The 19,079-nt window shown below is 36.4% G+C and overlaps 1 protein-coding gene across 1 annotated transcript in view; it reads left to right on the forward strand.

Moving 5' to 3' along the window:
* FAM120B (family with sequence similarity 120B) overlaps positions 1-19,079 on the forward strand; it is a 58,112-nt gene that overhangs the window by 12,106 nt on the left and 26,927 nt on the right. The window contains exons 4-6 of the mRNA XM_009281765.2: positions 578-673; positions 6,877-7,049; positions 11,132-11,224. Coding sequence (XP_009280040.1) covers positions 578-673; positions 6,877-7,049; positions 11,132-11,224 — 362 coding nt within the window. The remainder of the gene's footprint in view (positions 1-577; positions 674-6,876; positions 7,050-11,131; positions 11,225-19,079) is intronic.

Here is a 19,079-nt window from a genome sequence, read left to right on the forward strand (position 1 = left end):
GTCTGGAACAATGGGCTGTAAAAGCTCTGCATCTGACGGTGGGATGACTCCGTTGCTGTCAGCTTTCAAATAGCCGTCAAGGCCTCCTTATAAAGATTTTGTCTCAAACCCTGACACAGGAAATGTCAGGGCAAGTTGGGAGGAGAATCATGTTAAGGACTGCCTGCATATGTGGCAGTGTGACAGCCCTGAGAGATTGAGGTAGCTCATGTAGCTCCCTAAGCTATGCCAGATGCCTCCACAGCTTCCTGAACTGCCTTGGAATGGGAAGGCCTAAAATTGGCTGAAAGCCGTTTTAGAATGCTTTCCAGACTCTTGTACTTACATTTTTGGCTGCAGTTCCCAACTCCAAACTCATGTTTATAGTACATAATTCAAACTCTCTTCATTTGTTCTGATGATTTGTCATAAAGATACTAAAACTAATTTTTCTTGGTTTGTTTTTAAAGAAGCTGAGCAAATAAGTCATTATGAAGTGCCTTCTATTACTTTAGAATCCCGATCACCACTGCTTCCAACTTTTACACTAGTGTCAGTACTTGCATTTGACTTACCCATCCAATTCTGTCTTTTTTAGGTGGAGCCTATCCTTTGGTAAAAGAGTGGTTTGTCTATTTTGGAAATCCCCTCCAGCAGCCAGAGCTGATACAACCTGTACAACCTTCTATGCCAGGTAGAATAAAAATGTGTTTAAATCTGAACTGAAATAATGACATCACTAAAATCAGGTTAGACAATCAATCACCACATGTTTGATATGGAATTCAAAATGACTGTGGAGAACAAGGAGCTAAAGTAGAAATGCTGCATGCCTGTAATTGCTTTTAATTACCCTGTATAATTATAGTAGGATTCAGCTTTAAGCTACATGTTATTACTATGTCTTGTTAAACCCAGTGCTCTTTCAAACATCAGTTCTAAAACGCAAACAATTTCGTAGAGGTTCTAAATATTGCTCTGAGGCCAGGATAAGTGGTGTGTAGGGCCGTATTAAAATTCTTCTATTAAGCTGTTTGAGAGAATGTGTTAACGAGACTGGAGGACAATATAAAAAAGGGCCATTTTTAGATCACCTGTGACAACCCAAAAAGAGAATCCAGCTTTCAATAAAGAAATAATTAGGCTATCTGTTTCTGTGAAGCTGTTTCTACTGTCAAGCATCAAGTGTTTTGTGTGTTCTTACCTTCCTTCCTTTGGTAAAGGACACATTCATGAACGCTCTTAGTGAAATTAGCGTTATGAGGAATGTGTGATATTTATGAGGAAGTATATACTTTAGTGAAAAGATTGGGCACTGTATATGTCACTCATCTCTTTATCACTAAATTGTATCATGCAATACAAGTTTAGGATAGGAAGTAAACAGTACTGTACTAATTTTTTTTTATTTCAGAGGAAAAATTGTTCTAATTGTTCATCTGTCCATACTATTGTAGTCATAACCCCTCTATCTTTACTCTCACAGCTCTCTCTCTCGGTCTAGTCATCTGCTATCATGTGGATCAGGAGCTCAGAGTTTTTTCAGTCTTTCATATGAAATGAATTAGTTCCATTGATATACAATACCACTGATATGCTGTTAAGAAAAATTATTATCTACTGGACTTTTTGAGAGTAATTACCAGTGCTTCTTCCTTCAGTACCCAGAGCTTTCTGTAGCAGTCTTTGTTCTGATCTGGTCTAAATCCAGATTCGGAAGTTGTTGAAATGCATGCACTTTGTTGTTGTTGTTTTGTTGTTAGGGATTGCTTTAGAACCTACTTGTTTTTAATTTGCTGGGGTTATAGTAGATTTTCTTTTAAGGTATCCTAAGATTGTACATTTATCTTCATATTTGAAACTCATATATTAATGAGAGTCTTCAAATTCAAGGATGAAGGAAAAACAGTCGCTCTTTAGATTAATCAGCCTTTTCAAAATCCTTTTGAAAGGAAGTGTTTGGAAAGAAATTAGTTACATAGACAAAGTACAAACAAGGTTTCATTTGATATACAGTAGTTTCACTGTCCATTACCCCTGATACAGTATTAGGAGAGTGATTATCTAATTGACTTGATGATAGCATGCAATTGCTGTGAAATTTTCCAAATGGATACGAATATGCAGGGTAAAAATTGATCGGTCTGTCCTGTACAACTGTTTTATTTTGGCATGCAATGGTCTGGGAACATGCATTTGTAAAACAAGCAAACAAAAGTCAACGAAGTATAAACCATACCTATGTAGTTACATTTCGGTTTGCATGGCAAATATACTGTATTTATTGCTGTGAAATTTTCCTTCCCAGATGGTAGAGTACCTTCCTCCCTTTCTGGAGAGGAATCCACTTAATCTCATATTCTCTGGTTCTACTGCTCTGCAAACATGCTACACATAGAACCCACCTTCATGTTGACAATAAACAGGATTTAAAATCACCGTGTTTGTTTGTTTATAGCAACCACATAAGAGGAGTTTATAAAAACAGCATCTTCTCAGCCATAATCTTTACTAACTCAGTAATGAAAGGCTGTTCAAGCAGACTATTAAAAAAGGGGAGGAGGACTTCTAGTGTTTATTTTTAGTGCTCTGTTGTCATTCCTTCAGCGAACAAATATTTTCCTAAAATTTTTGCAGTCCATATTTGTATGCCTTACATTCGCTCATGCATCTTTTATTTTCCACAGCATGACTTTCTAATTCACCAAATAAGGTTCTCAACAGCGCATCACATTTTTCAGGCAGGGATCATATTTAGAGCTAAATTTAAAGAAGTTGTTATCGGAAGTTAGAGTTCAAAGCTGTCAATCAAGATCAGGTTACTCAAAAAAGAGAAAAAACCTTACCAGAAACTATTTGAAAAATCATAGGTGCAATTAATCTGGGAAGGTTCTTTGTATTATCTTTTTTGGAAAAAATTACAACCTCATTATCACAACTACTTTAGAAGTGTACTGAGAATATATGGGAAATCCTGAGTATTGAATTTGATTTAGATTAAAAAGTCTGAAGAAAGAATATTTGATATGAACTTTGAACTGTAATGCACATAACCATAAATACTTTGAATTTCATATTGATCGTTAAAAAAAAAAAAAGTAGAATTCCCACTGATTTTTTGTGTGTATAAAACAGCAGAACTGTCTTGCATCTGAACAGCTTGCAGGTGATAGCATGAATGTTAGCTTTTTTTTTTAAAACCAAATATCAACTCCTAAAGGCTGTAAGATGATAGCTTAAAATACATTTAAAATAAAATGTGTATTATGTATATGTATTTTTCTTGAGGGACAGTCTTCTGAATTAGCATCTGCGCTTGCTCGCATTCTCTGTCTCTCTTTCTCCCTTCTGGAATGTTTCCTTTCAGTTGAATGAATGTGATCATGATGTTTCCCACACATTGACAGAGCAGCAGTTAAATTGATAAAAAATGTCTCTGAGAAATGAATTTTGTTAGAAGATCTGTGATCCAAGAAAATACTGTTTAACATCCGTATCTTGTGAACATAGCTGATCTATTTGATATGTGTGCCGTTTATAAGGAACAAGGGAAGTTTTAAAGTCTTTACTGGAAATGTATGGATTCTGCTTTTCATTTTATTTCTGAAAATGTGTAGGATATTGTAGAATCATACCACAGGAGTTTGGATGTACTTTCAGTATTCTAATCATTGCATCTTAGAGGAATATGTCATGAATACCTCATGTTCAAAATGCTGTCTCTGGAATGCTTCTTTAATGGTCAGATTTAATTGGCATTTGGGTTTATGGCGTCTTTAAAATTGGCCACAGATGTTGACAAGTTAATGTTGAGTGTTCCTAGCAAGTACATTTTTATAAACTTATTTTTATTGCTCAGTATTTACATGATCGTGTAAAACGATGAAGTGTTAAATTTCTATTACTGGTGTTATAAAATGAAATTTCAATAGTCATTACTTCAAATATACATGAACAGTTAGTATTATACATGTATATCTATATAGACAATGATGATGTTTTAAGTTAGTATGAATGTGAGGATCACCTTTGTATAAGCCTTGAGTTCAAGGATATCATAGTATTAATGCATTCCACAACTTTTGCATGCATTGTATATTCATAAATCAGTTACTGAAGTTCAAACAAATGAAATAAATATTTGTGTATTCCCTTGAAGTGCTCTTGTTTATCATGATGCTTTCTATATGACAATGTCTTTAAATGTGTGAGTGAAAAGGAAAAAGGAAAAAATAATTCAATCAATGCTTTTTCTCTTACCTTGTTGGTTGTCCATTTTTGCGTTTAGGCAGGTAGTACCTCTTGACCTCCATGGAAGTCTTTGTGATGTTCTTCTTCTTGGAGTTCCCAAGGACTACAGTTTACATAGTACTGAATACAGTTTTCACACAGTTTAGTGCATGTTGAGAGTAACTATAAGCATATGCAGTGTTTGAGTATCTCTCTGTAATTCATAGGACCTTGTGGTTCCTACGACTCCAGGAGGATAGATAATTTTCTCATGACTAGTTTTTACAGTAAAGAAGTATCAATTATATATATCTAAGTATGTTTTGTTCTGTTTCCCTTTTGTTACTCAGTTTTGGGGTTTTTTAAGGTTAATTTAGTAAATATTTAGATGTGTTCAGAAAGTAAAATACTTCTCCTCCCTATCCAAGTAAATTTCTCTCCTTCAGGAATGTTTTCTAATTGCTGTAAAGTATGTAGTGAGGATGTAACTAGAATAGAGAACCATTTTGGGGGTCTACTGTATATGAATCTTAGGTCTGTTGTTGACTGTACACGTGACGGGAGAGTCATTAAACTTCGGTGTATTTGTTTCTTTGTTTTACTTATCTTTCATTTAAGGGTTAATATAATGGATCGCTCTTGGGTACTACATGGAATTTAATTACTTGTAGAAGAGATCCTTTCAGAAAAATAACGCTTTTGGTTGGTATGTTCCAAAAGGGGATAGCATCAAGTTTTCTTTCCCAGAGTAAATAACTCATAATTCATCACTACCTCTTTTTTGTAGGCGCAAGTAGATGTTGTTTCTAAAAGTATAAGAAACTGTTTATGGAAGAGATGTCTTGAATTTTTTGTTGAGCTCTCTCAATATAGATATGTAATCTTGATTATTGATGTAGTTTCATGGTTTTACTCTGAAGAAAGAAGGATTTCTATTATTAGGTATACCCCTGGATGCAATTAATTTAAAAAAAACCTGAACAGATGGCAGAATACTTTCCTTTAACTGATTCTTGGCGTATCTCTTCATATGCAGCTGATTGGGAACCTTCTGGAAAGCAGAAACCATCAAAACTATTTGAGTTTACCCATGTAAAAATTGTCTCACACATTAAAGTTGCTTAGCCTTGGTAGGAAAAGTTGGCTTTGTTTTGTTTTTATGCACGTTACCTTCACTTTTCTTCCTGGAAGTCAGTCTCTGCTGTTCTTTTTTTTCTTAAGGCAGCAATTACCAGTATCAAAAGCAGTAATCTGAGTCTTATTGTGCTGTCTGTACTGGCCCACTCACTGCCAATATTTGTATTACCATGTTGCATTTCCAACTCCAGTCAAGCAACTGGTATTTTTTCTTAATATATATATTTCCCTACAAAATAAAGCTAGAAACTTACAGATTGTATGATGGTAGTTCTTTACATGGTTAAAACTTTTGACGGGAGAATTAGTCTTAAAAATAGTAAAAGAAACATCCATCAGGGAGATGAAGAAAGAAAATACTAACTTCTTTTCTAGTTTCCCCCCCTCCAAAGAATTAGTACCATTTGGTTAATGGGCTTTCTTGGTTAAATAAACATCGTCTATGTAGATTTCAGCACCTTGTCACTTTAACCATTTATTATCACCAAGTGTTCCTAACTGGACTACAGCTGCTGCATGCCACACAAAAAAGAAAAGTTGTTACCAAATGTAGCTTAATTAGTCCACATTTAAAATTCACACCTCGTTTTATTTAACTACAGAAGCAGCAGTACTTTATGGGAGGATTCTGTCTTTAATTGGGATTCTTAGGCATAACCAGTTAGCTGTTCTGTTATTTCACGTGCCTTAGTGTTTATTTTGATAATGGATTAAATGTAATTTAAATGAGGAGCAAATTTTACATTAGTTCACACGTGTCACAAGTTGGGAGATGGCAACGTGGGGTAAATATTAAGGATTTAGAGACCAAGGTGAATGATACTACAGAAAGTATGGAAAGATAACATTATACATAATTGATGACAGTTCTTTTGTGCGTGTTTGCAACAGCGTTTCATACAGTAGCCTAGGGAGTGCAAAATACCAGATAGCCTTGATTTTTGTTCCGAAACTGGAACCTACTGCAGAGGAGTCATGCCAGCACAGTGTTTTGTGGAGAATGCGTGTTTGCCAGCAAATGGCATAGGTGACCAGTTTGTTCATTAGAATAGGTGATTATAAGAGAGGCAATGCAAGGATCCTTCAAAGACCCCTGATACGCTAGCTCTAGGAGAGAGAGAGAAGAAACAGATATGGTTGTTTTCTGCTGAATCACTATTTTATGATGAAGCTAACCCCATTTAATGCTGTGGATCCCCAAGGGAAAGCACACACTTGTAGGCAAACTTTGTTCTTGCAAAGGGTAAAACCCTGACGTCTCAAAGTTGTCTATATTGTTGTAACAATCAAATTCAGTCCACTCTGCTTAAACATGCCTGTATTCAATACAATTCTTTTAAATTACAGGCCTTAATTTTTTTCGTTAATTTTTTTTTTTCAAATGCCAAGTTTTGTCAAATACATTTCATATTTAACTCTGTGATCCTTACAAGTGCCAAGAGCAGATCAGTTGTTTGCTTTCAGATTGTAATGAGGTAGGCATGTTTTATCTTGTTGCTGCCAAGATAAAGTAATGGATTTCTATTGTAGGTGGAACACCTAATTTGAAAACATTGTGGTTTGCCAAAGGACCTGACGTGGAAAAGCAACGGTATAGTACATTTCTGGCATGCTTTCACCTTCAGGACAGGATGGAAGAGCTCCAAGCTCTAGAAGCACCTGTTGCAGCATTCTGCTGCTTGCTGGCCTATCTTATGATGCAGGTAACTGGGACAGTTGCTTTTTCTTCAGCTGTCAACCCTGATAGATGTGATTGACTAATAAACTGCTTCTTGCTAGCCTGTGCTGGATTTTTCTCTTAATCTTTACTGTAGGCATAGTTGATCAAATATAATAGTACTGCATTACAGTATTTTTAATTACTCCATTTAACATGCATCATCCTGTTCAAGAAACACTTGGGGTTTTTTAGTAGTTAATCATAACTCTCACATGCCCATGACAAAGCCCCTTGGGCAGTTTAACAGAGAGAGTATAAACTGAGGGATTTCCCCCACTTTTTGGGACCTGTTTGCAAGTTAAAGCTTCTCTTTTTGTGTTTCCTTTATGTCGTCAAAAGAAGACATTCCCTCAGGTGGCTGTGCAGGCTGTGCAAACAGACAATATAAATATTTAGTCAGCTCTCACTACGTTTTCACACCATCCTGTCAATCTACTCAGTTTCCAGCCAGAACTGAGGATATGGCTCTTCTCATTAAATTCTGAGTAATAGGTGATCATTAGGTAGCAGTTCTGTCATAATTCCAAACATTTGGCAGCCTGCAGACTACCTTAATTGTAATAAAAAGGAACACGATTAAATACAATATTGCTTCATTATTTACATTTCTCTTAGGTATTTAATATATTGTCTGTACTTGCCACCTTTCAAATGCTGCACTCACAAGCAGGTTTTCCTCTCTGAGGATGAGAAAATTATAATGCCTTTATCTTATCTGATAAGCTCTGTTGCACTTTTACTTACACTGAACTACATTTTGTCTTTTGTTTTGCTTTTTCAGACTTTCCTCAATAACAGATTTATACTGGTGTGTGATACATGAAAACAAGTTCTCCCTGACTTTTCCTTTTTTTTTCTTTCATACCTGTTTGTTCAAACTTAGATGATGCATTGAGGAAGAACAAATGGGAAATATACAAATGATCCATATAGCTCTTTTTTTTCTTTAATTTTTGTAGAGCAGAGTATAAATGGAAAGTTTTTTGAAAATGAAACTCATTAAACATCATTTCATGCCTTGCGGTTTCAATTCAGCAAGATACATGTCACGTACTTAGCTTTAAACATGCTTTAAGTGTTTTTCATATTCGGATATGAAATCACCGTTTCATTTATTTATCTGTTTTCACTGTTTCATTTACTTATTCTGCTATCCTTTACACCCTTTCATAGCATGATTACTAAATTATTTGAGAAGGGTTTCTTTAGTGGGATTAAGAAGAGGAGTAACAGGACAGAACACCAACAGAAATGTGGATTTACTGAGCCTTGATCACAGCATATTAATACAATGAAAAAAAAAATGCTTGTTAGGGATATGGTTTTCAGAACTTATTGTCCAATGGCTAATGTTGAAAACAGTTTTGCAGCTCATGTTTTCAACAAGAATAATAGCAGAGAGATCATGCAAAGGGCTTAGTTTGATGGAAGGTTTTTCATGGCAGTGCCAGTTTCTCAACACCTGTCCCGTTTTCCTGCTTCTCTTCTACCCTCTGAGTAGCACTGATACGATCTACCCTATGAACCAGGCTAGGGAATTGATTTGGATTGAAATGTTTTTCATTGCTGAGTTGTTTTAAACTTTGGTTAGTTCTCTGATATCGTCCATTTGTTTTCTTGGGGTGTTTGAGAGGAAAACATGAGAGCAAGAGTGTCAGCAACCATGCTTTGAGCTGGCCATACTGCTTCCATTTGTTTTATAGCTGAGAAAACAATGCTTGTCTAATTGTGGCCTAATTCTTGTCTTTACTTTACACTTTAGTCTTACATTTGTATTAGAGAGGGAAGGTGGATTGTTACCCCAAAGGTGATTTAAGTTGAGCAACTGTAGGTTGCCTTCAAGCAGGCTAACATCATTTCCTTCAGCTTATATGAGGGAGAAATAAACTTCTTAAAAATTTCATTGCTTATCATTTAATCTAACCTAAAACTTAGGTTTTTGCAGGAGCCAGCATACTGACCAATCCATCTGGCTTCCTCAAAATTTATGTGCAAGTATTTAATGAAAACTTCAGATGCATTTTTTTAAAGTGAGAAAAAAATTCCAATAAGCAAATCTTAACTATATAAAGAAAGTGTCGATCTGAAGAGTAATCTTTTCAGTGAGGGTACTTGTCAAATATCCTCCAAATTAAGAACAAAAATGATGAAAAAAATAATAGGTCTGTCTTTAAAGTTAGGGAAAGGAGTGAATGAGTTCACATATCAAACTGTGGAGCCTCCAAAGAAAGGGGAAATTTCTCTTTCAAGCTCTTACAGTTTTGGAAGAAATCTGACAATGGAAGTGTGACAACTCACCAAGTTTCGTTACTGAATAAAATATTTCTCTAAAGAAGTGTTTTGACATTCGTAAGCATTCTGGCTGATCTGCTCTGTTGGGGGCATTTCCTTGCTGTTGTACTTGCAAGCAATCTTTGACTTACTTTTCCTAGGACAAAATTGTGCAAGTATTAAGAATTGTTTTGTAGATGAAAGTCACTTCTTCTGTTACTGCAATGTATGAAATGTGCAGGTTTAGTAAACCTCGCTTGTTGCCACCTACACAAAGGTGACACCTGACTTGAAATACAGGATAAAGTAGGGCCGTTATCAGATCTTAGCAGCCAGGTGGAGTTAATGAATACCAAGGAACATTTTGAAAGCTTAAAACTTTTCTCATACCCCTCACATTCTTGTGCTTTATGCAAGTTTTAACAGAGTCATAGAGGGCAAAGTATTTTACAGTGGGATAAGCAGCAAGGCCTGATTTAAAAAAAAAAAAAATTCTCAGTAGTGACTGAATAATTTTTATCTTGAGGAGGAAAGACTGGATTACCCCTCCTAAGCAAGTCAATGACTGAAGTAATTGTAGACGGCTTCTTAGTGTTTTTTTTTCTTTTTCTATTGATGTACATCAATACTTTTTTGTTAATTTTTCTCTCCATTTTTTCTGTCACTTTTTGATTTTTAATAGCCGTAATAGAAACTCTTAACGGATTGAAATGGGATATACACAACATTCCCTGAAAATCAAGCTGTTAAAAGAAAGGCAATGCAGAGTTTTAGGCAGCCTTTTAACTGTACTGTAAGCCCACAATGCACTTTTCCACACTTTGCAAGAGAAACCTTCCCTTGAGTTCCAATTGATAAAGAATTGTAATGCTTTATGGATCTCACTTAGAGCCCTCTTTATAGCCTCAACATTTGTAACAAATACTTGGTCTTGGTGCACATGTATAATCTATAGTGTTCTTATAAGAGGAAGCAAGTGATCAGAACTGGACTGGTACTGTCAGGGAATCAGCCCAGCTGGTCTAGAGGTGCTGTCTTTCTCCTCAGGTGACCATGTGCCTCTATAGAATCTCAGAATCCTTTTTCACAACAGTAAATGCCCCCATTCTCCCTTTTCTGATAGAAGTGTTAGAGTGAACTTTTACATGAATTTAGAATTTTCCTTTATGTTTGCCCACTTGAACATTTTAGGTGTAGTTTTCTTATAAATTTGAGTTCTTCCCACTTCAATATGTAACCTAAAAAACTAAAAGAATCCAAATACGTTTTGTTAAATCCTGAAATTTAGCTTAAAATAGGTAACTGAAATATTTTAGATTATTTTTAAAGCTTCCAACAGATAACCATGTAAGCATTTGAAAGAAATCCTAATGGTCATCACATCTGTGGCTCATTGAGGTGGTTTTTATTCTGGGTCTTGATTATAAAGCAATTTACATTTTTTTGAATCTCATTTTTTTACTATGTTTAGTGTTATGGAGATGAAGAAATTTCCTGTTATTAAGAAACTCCAAGGGAAGAGGAGAAGGGAATGCATGAAGGGTGGGCATTTTGTTTGGTGTGTGGAAATCCACATATATACACTATACACGGGTATTGGGGTATGCACTTCATTCAAGTTGTGAAAGTATTTTGTTCCTCTTAAGTGTCTTTTCCTAGACGATGCATTCATGGTGGTTATAACTTCATGAGGTAATTGGTTTAAGTTTGATGTGCTTGAGCAAGAGGAGCCAATTTTCAGAAAGTTCCTCTTCAGAGCCTTCAGATAATGTGTTATTTTTTCATCTGTTTTAGGTCAGTAGCCTCTCTCTGGAGGACTTAAATGCATTTGTGGCACTCATTCTCTGCCTCAAAGGGAAGTCAGCTGCTCAACTGGCAGGTTTGCAGGTATGGACTGGAATAATTGAGTAATATAAAATGTTCATGGTAACTTTGGGATAAATATTCTTGGGGAAAATTCTTCTGCATTAAGTTTTTTCAGATACAGGAACTGAGGGCCGTGGTAAATATATAGGCTTTTAATGTGCTACAGTTCATGTGAATACTTACATTTGTTAATAACATAAAATAAAATAGAAAGGACATTTTCTAGTGGCTGCAGTCCTAGGGGTGAGTGGATTAGTCTCAGGTTTCTTCCTGACTTGGCTTCCAGACTTCCAGCTGATGGAAAATTTGTAATGGTGAATTCTGTCTTGCAACGTTGCTTCATTCTTTTTTCCTGAGGAGGATAGTGTTTTGGGATAGAAGTTGTATGAAAATCACTACCTTAAATAAAGTTTGGTATTACTACTTGTGGGAGAACATAAACATAACATAAAACCTAACCAGAAAAAATGTCTTGTTACCTGATGTGGCCCACTGTAGTGAAGACATTTTGGATCTCTCTATTCCGTAATTATTCAGGAGTTCTTTTTAAAATTTTGATATACTGTGTGCAAATCTGGTTTTTTCCTTTCCTATCTTCTTGAATCCACATGTGGAAAAGCAGGTTCCTAGATGGTTATTGCAGTAGAACCATCTAAATAGTTCTTCTTGCATATCTAATTATACAAGACTATTTTCAGTCTCATAGCTTGAGATAGTATTCAAAGTATTAGCAGTGTACAGCACAGTCTGCACGTGTCAATGGCTATTTGAGTTGTGGATTTACTTGAAAGTAAGGTGGAAAGGGTTAGAAATGATTGGAACCTCAATGTATCTTCACTCTGAAAATCTTACTTATATATCCAATAAATTCTCTGTTACTTTGAACAGTCCATGTTAGAGTTTTAAAAGTACTTTTTGCTGATAGCAAGGTAAATCAGCCACTTGGGTTACTATCTATTGGTTTCTAGTGCACGGGGACCAAAATAACAAAACCGGTGTGATTCCAGTTTCATTATTTGATTCATTATGACAGATAAAGTCCAGCCTCCTATCAATTTTTCCCAAATTAATCACAAATTTGTTCTGCAGCTGATCAAGTGTTAGATCTGTGTAACGAAAAGGAAGCAATGAGATGAAGGCAATATGGAAAAGAGCAGAAATGTACGATTTATTTCTGTCGAAGACATTATTGCACATAGTGTTGCACTTAACATGGAGAGTATCATTATTTTATCAAGTCTGTTGTGGCAGTGATTCAGTAAAAGCATAAAGGAAGCCAAGCATAAGCAGGAAGTGTTAAAACAATTTGTTTATAGGTGCACTTATAGGTACTATTATGTAAGTTTCTAAAGTGCTTAGAAGTTTATTCTGTTTGAATTAGATGTCTTTGTGTGATTCATTTGTGTTGTGGTTCTATGAAATTATAAATCTGAGTGTTGCATCCAAACACGTAATATTAATGTATGCTACTTATCAGCAGTCATTCTACTAATTCAAAGTTGTTCACAAATTTCTGTAGCTTTCCCACAAAGCTTATGGCAGATCAGATATTGTCTGCTCTTCCACTGTTGACATAGAAGTACATGAAACATGAATCTGGTCTTACACTGTGTCGTGTGTCACTCTATGAAGCGGATAGTATGTTGTTGGAATTGACTTCTGCGTGCTATTGGCAAGTACTTTCCGAAGTTACATCACTCTGCTGCTTATGTCAGCACTTCATGTACTGATGCATAATGCCTTCTGCTTTGCTAAAAAACAACAAAAGATTCATATAATGCAGCTGAAATTTTTGTATCAGGCTATTTTGTAGAGCACTTCCTTGTCTTACTCTATTGAAATTCGCGGTAGTGCCTTTGGTAGTAGTTTGAGCCAGAATAAATCCCTCTGAAGAGAATAGTGAGGAAAGATTTTGGCCTCTTTCCCTTCTGAGGTTGTGAATCGGTGAATAACAGTTTCAAAACTTTCCCCCGTTGCCTTCAAATTAACCTCCCTTCCTGTGTTTTGATGACCTGGATCTCCCAGTGGAAAATAGTTGCTGTTTCTTAGCTTGTTATGTAGCCCTGACTTGTCAAGCTATATCAAGAGAGGATGTTATGTTGTATTAATTGCCATAAAAATACTTTTTTTTCTTCATATATAAGCCACCTGTAATTTTGTGGTAGCACCAGGATCAATTTGAAGATTCGTATGAGGTTAATCTCACTTCACAAGAAGAGTAAAAAATGGTCTGTTTCTTGTTTCTGTGCTTCTGAAATGTGGTGTCTAGATGAACTTAATAATGTCCTGTGAATTTTCTCTTGGAAGGGCAGGAGACTAAACTAATAGAATAAATTACATAAATATTTTAAAAATAATGATCAATAAAGCAAGCTTTCTGAGCATTGTAATTCAAGCATCTCATTTTCAAGATTCCATCTCAGAATAGCTTAAACTGTTTTTACTCATTACTATGTTTATTTAGTAGTTTTACAAAATTGAGTTATGCTGTTATTTTAATAGTTAGTAAATAGGGTATCAATAGGTATTTAACAGCTTAATTTTCTAGGTATTTGTGTTTAAAATCGAAGGATCCAAGTGCAATGAATTACACTAGTACATAGCTAATAAATATATGGGTTTTATAGTAGGAAAACAGAGGAATAGAGTTTAATCTGTTTACCATACTATTTCTTCTCCACTGAGAAGTTAATCATGATCCCTAGAAACAACTTAATAACAGAGCTTTCAAGGAAGTTATGTTAAACTTAGTCAGCATCTGCGAAATTTTATGAAAATGTTTGCTCATTTGCAATTTTGGACTTAACACTATGTTATAATTTTAAATGTAGAAAAAATGTTTACTCCCTGTAAACAGTTCTGTGAAGAACGCTGATTTGATAAAAAAAATTGCTCTGTTTCTGCAAAGGAGTCCATTAGCAAATATGTTTTAGCAGAAGAAAACTTAACTTCCACTGTGAAGTATGAGAGAAAATGTAAATAGAGCCTGTTCTGATAGGATGAAGAGAACTTTTCAGCTTTCACTTTCAAATCTGCTTTCTGATATGCTATCCATATTTCATAGTTAATGAGATCCATAAACCTGCAAATTTATGAAACAGAAATGTCCATGGTTTGAATAAAGTGGGTTAAAGCCATAACAAATATAGTTTATCTCATGCTGAAAGCAAGCAGGCTGTGGACATATAACTAAAATGCACATTAAATAGTTACTTTCTGAGAATAACATAATGTTTATACGTGAAGATTTGATTATTTTTCAAGATCGATGGTTTCAAAATACCAAAATGTGCACACGATAGAGAAGAGATTTTATACATTCTTTTTCTCATAAGTTTTTTGCTAGTTTCCTTGTGCCCCCCTTATATGGTAGATTAACATTCTGCTTTGCCCAAGCCTCCCGTAGAGCTTATACATAAGGTCAGAATTAAATTTTGGACCCCAGGTTGCCTATTTCCCTTCTTTCTATTTTAATCTGGTGTGCGGTTTTGGCAAAAAGCCCAGAGAGCCATCAGTCTAACTTTGAGGCCATCGTGGAGAAAAAGGCACCAGCAGTCATGCTTGCTGTCTTGTTTCTTATATTGTGCTGGCCCTGGTTGTTTACAAGTGCAATTATAGATCAACTGTCACCTGTAATGCATGTAAAATACTGCCCAAACAGGAAAGGCCATAATGACTTACAAACACAAATACATTTTTTCTAAGATTTCTCTAAATATGTGAATATATGAAAAATTTGTATTGGAGGTGTAAAGTTGTGAATCACATCTTCTCTGAAAGTTGTGGCCAAAGATGAGATGGGAGAATTTTGTTAAAAGGGAAATACACCTGGAAATTAGTAGATGAAATTTGGGTCTTGTTAAATGCTTTTAAAAAGTGAAATGTATGTCAGAAAATATGAATGTGAAGTTAGTAGCAGATGCATGGGTGGACATAAACATCACTGCTGGAATTTATGGCATTTGCAAGTTCTTTATAGCTTTGCCATGAAATATCCAGTTATGCCAGAATATCTGCTTTGGAGTAATTACAACTTTTGTGCCACCTGTAGAAGGAACAGTTTGGCTGTGTATGAGGTATAAGAAAGTCAAACACTGAAGTGCATTCCTTCAATTTTTAAGTGCTTTCAGTTATTTAAAAAGTATTACTGATACGAAATGAGCACAGTCATTTTAGATCTTAAATGATAAGCTCCAGAGAGTCTTTGCAACTGGATTGCAAATGAACTTTCACAAAACACATATTACTTAGTTAGCTTTGGAATAATAAAAAACAAAAACCTCCACAAACTAGTTAACTAGTTTGACAGAAGTAGCTTTAGCAAGAATTGTAGTTGCATGGAACTTTCGAATATTTTCCATTGTACAGTGTCATGGAAGCAGAATTAGCCTGGTAATAGTATTATACCAATATTACACAAGAGATTTTTCTCTGAATATTTTCCTGAGGGGTACTTAGCCACATGCATGCAAAAAAGCAGTATGTTTTAGAGTAGTGTGTAGGTATCTTGGTTAGGGTCCCGCAAGTTTCAGAAGGATGTTGCTAAATCTATTCTGTATTTTTCAACTCAGTATTCTTTCTCCCTTGCCATGCAGACAGAAAAGCATAAATAATACCCAGATTCTGAACATTCCAGAATTTCTTCTGACCTATTTGGCAAGCCAGGCTACATTTGTCAACACCATTAGATGTGATACTTTTCAGACAGACTCCAAACAGGCTTTATGAGCTATCTGTACTTTTCAATATATAATTGTTTAAAAAAAGTCCTTTCTCCCCCAGGGAGTGTATGTTTATTGTGCTTGTGTGACTCTTTCCTAATAAATATTTGCTTGAAGTCTAATTGGATTGAGGAAAACATAAAATACAAGTAAGAATATTGTAAAGATCTCGAAGATAAACCTCTCTTACATACTTAGGACCTGCTTCTGTGGTGTACGTTGGTATTAACTAAAGTGGAATTTGAGTGCATTCCCAAATGCTTTACTGAATCGGGGCTTTATATTCCCACAAAATTTGCATCTGTCAAAAGTGTTCTTAAAATGATAGGTGAGATTGTAACTGGCAGGGGATGAGGAACGGGGGGGATTGAGGTGGTTTACTGATCTTGGCATTGCTTCCCAGCCCATTCTCTCAACCTCAGTCTTCAGGTTTTCTCAGTGTTCTGGGCTAATCTGGAACAAAAGTCAGCAGTATGGGATGTGATTGCAAGCTGAGATCGGTTTAGTCCCTGTTCAACCTCAGAAATACAAGTTTCTTCTTATTTCCTCAAGGTAGTCATAAATGAACTAATCCAAATAGAAACAGTTCAAGTCTTCCAGCAGCTACATTAGTTTTGGTTTAAAACATTAAAAAAAAATTTACATGATTAATCAAGAGAAAGTTGCATCAAATGAACCTGCTTATATTAAATCTGTATATTGAGGCTGAATGTATTCAGGCTTCCATACTCTGCCTTTCTCTTAATAACCGTGTTTTGGCCTCCCAGGCCTGCATGCCTAGTTCAGTACCGCAGAACCTATTTATTTTCTCAAATGAGTTTGAAGTGATAGGTGTGGCTCCCCCATTCTGTTACTGAGTGAAGTATTGCATTTGCATGGATCAAGCATTAGTGCAAATACAATTATATCTCAGGAGCTGAAGTTAGTCACTGTTCACAGTATTTTTTTAAAGTCCCATCTCTAAATCTGTTGCTATTTTCATAATCATCTTTTGAAGTTCTGAAGAAATTCAAGTTTTCTTGGTCCTGTTGCATGGACAACTGGCTCTACCTTTCTTTGCTGCTGTTGGTTCATAAACGTGTAAAAAAAAATTTCCTAGGCTAACATAGTCAACTTCCAGACAAGACTGCTGTTCTGCCCCTCTCTCCCCCATTTTATTCTTTACCAAATTGGGTATATTTATTAGTATTATTAGAGTCTGTTTCCCTGAACATTTTTTACATTTGACATAAGCTCAAGTATCAGAATTCACATAACTCTGTGAATTCTATTAAGTGTTGCTGGCACAAATACAAACCCCAGCATGACTAGATCAGCTCTTCTACCTTCTGAGAACAATGCATTAATTTAGCTGGACGCAGTTTGCTTACAGAGAAAATCTTGAGCAAGATTTTGAGCAAGGGCCTTAAACTAGAGGATTCATATTCCTTTTTGTGGAAGATGGTCTTGCATTTTTCTCCATAATTGTATGAGTTTGCTCTGCTTTTCTGTGAGTTTTCCCCTTTACTGCCATGCAGCTCATTAGCAAGGTTTCAACAGCAAGGAAATAGGAGCAATGTTTCAGTTATAAATTGCTTTTAGGCTTCATACAGCATAAAGAATTTTTCATGATGTTTAAGGTAAAAGACACTGGAATTTCAGATAACAAAATTACTGTTAATTTTTAATCCACGCTCAATAATACTGCAGAAGATGAAATGTAGTTATTGGTAGTGAGAGTAATAAACCTCTCCCAAAGTATTAAGCAAACTGACAGCTTTGAAAAAGTCAGAGATAACTTATTACAGAGAGGGAAAACAGTGATTTCTGGTACGAACTGACATTTTCCTGCCAAGCTTGTGTTGGTCAAAGTGTACGTTTACTCATGAGATAAATAGTTTTCACTTCCTTGCATATTGTATGTTAGAAAGAACAAGCAGTACATGAGGGTTGGAGGTGTTTGCATGGCATAGGTGGGGTTGCTCTCCATTGCCTTTAAGGGCTGACCTGTGTCCCCACAGGGCAGGTGATGTGCAGGGGCTGGAGCCGGGGAGGGAAGGGAGCATGCCATCAGGAAGCAGTGGCACGCGTGCACCTGCCTATCATCTGCTCAGGGCTGCCTGCATCTGCCTGCGTGCCCCTGTCACGCCTCAGCAGGAATGCAAGCTGCACATCTGTCTAGGCTTTCCCTGGAGAAGCAGATGGCTATGTGTAACTTTGGAGAAGCAAAAATGTTTTCTGAAATGACCTAATGAGTCATTTATAGGTGGATGGCGAAAGAAGATAAAACAAGCCTTTAGGCATATGGTTACAGTGCTTTGCGGGATGTACTAGAATTTTTCAAATTACTATAGTAGAAATGTTCGTCTTGAAGATATCAGAAACAGCCAAGCTAACCAAGAACTGATTTGTTCCCTTTCTTTTCAAGTCTATTCTTGATTGACATTATCATTGTCCAGCAGTTAAAAGTCAAGATGGTGTCCAGTTCCTATCTGTTGCTTCCTCTATGACTTTGGTCAAATTGTTCAGTTCTTTCTTGTATTTTAGTTCTTCACTAGAAAGCGCAGGTAGTTTTCTCATCAATCCTGCCAGTCAAAGGGAAGAGGTTTGAAAGGGCCAGTCGAATCTGGCAAGTCAACAAATGGTTACAGGACTGGTGCCACAGCCAGGGGTTCGGCTACTTAGACCATAGGACTCACTTTGAGAAACCTGGTCTACTGGGGGCTGACGGGGTCCATCTGTCAGAGAAGGGGAAGAGCATCTTCGGTCATAGGCTTGCCAAGCTGGTAAAGAGGGCTTTAAATTAGAGATGCTGTGGGAGCGGAACCCCAATCCATCCCACTCCTACCAGCTTGATGCCAGAGCCAGCAATAGATGCCCAGAGCCTGGAGAAGGAACACAGGTCAGCAGGAGAGCGCCTGAAGAGCAGCACAAAGGAACTCCAGCCAGTAAGACAGCTTCGTCGGGGGCCCAACTTAAATGCCTCTATGCAAATGCACGTAGCATGGGGAATAAACAAAAGGAGTTAGAGACGTGCGCACGACATGTGCACGCCTGCAAGGCTACGACCTTATTGGCATCACAGAGACGTGGTGGGATGGCTCCTATTATTGGAGTGTTGGGATGGAGGGATACAGGCTATTGAGAGGGAAGGGAGAGGAGACACAAGGAGGGGG

Source organism: Aptenodytes forsteri, unplaced genomic scaffold (assembly GCF_000699145.1).
Source record: "Aptenodytes forsteri isolate BGI_AS27 unplaced genomic scaffold, ASM69914v1 Scaffold132, whole genome shotgun sequence".
Taxonomy (NCBI): Eukaryota; Metazoa; Chordata; class Aves; order Sphenisciformes; family Spheniscidae; genus Aptenodytes; species Aptenodytes forsteri.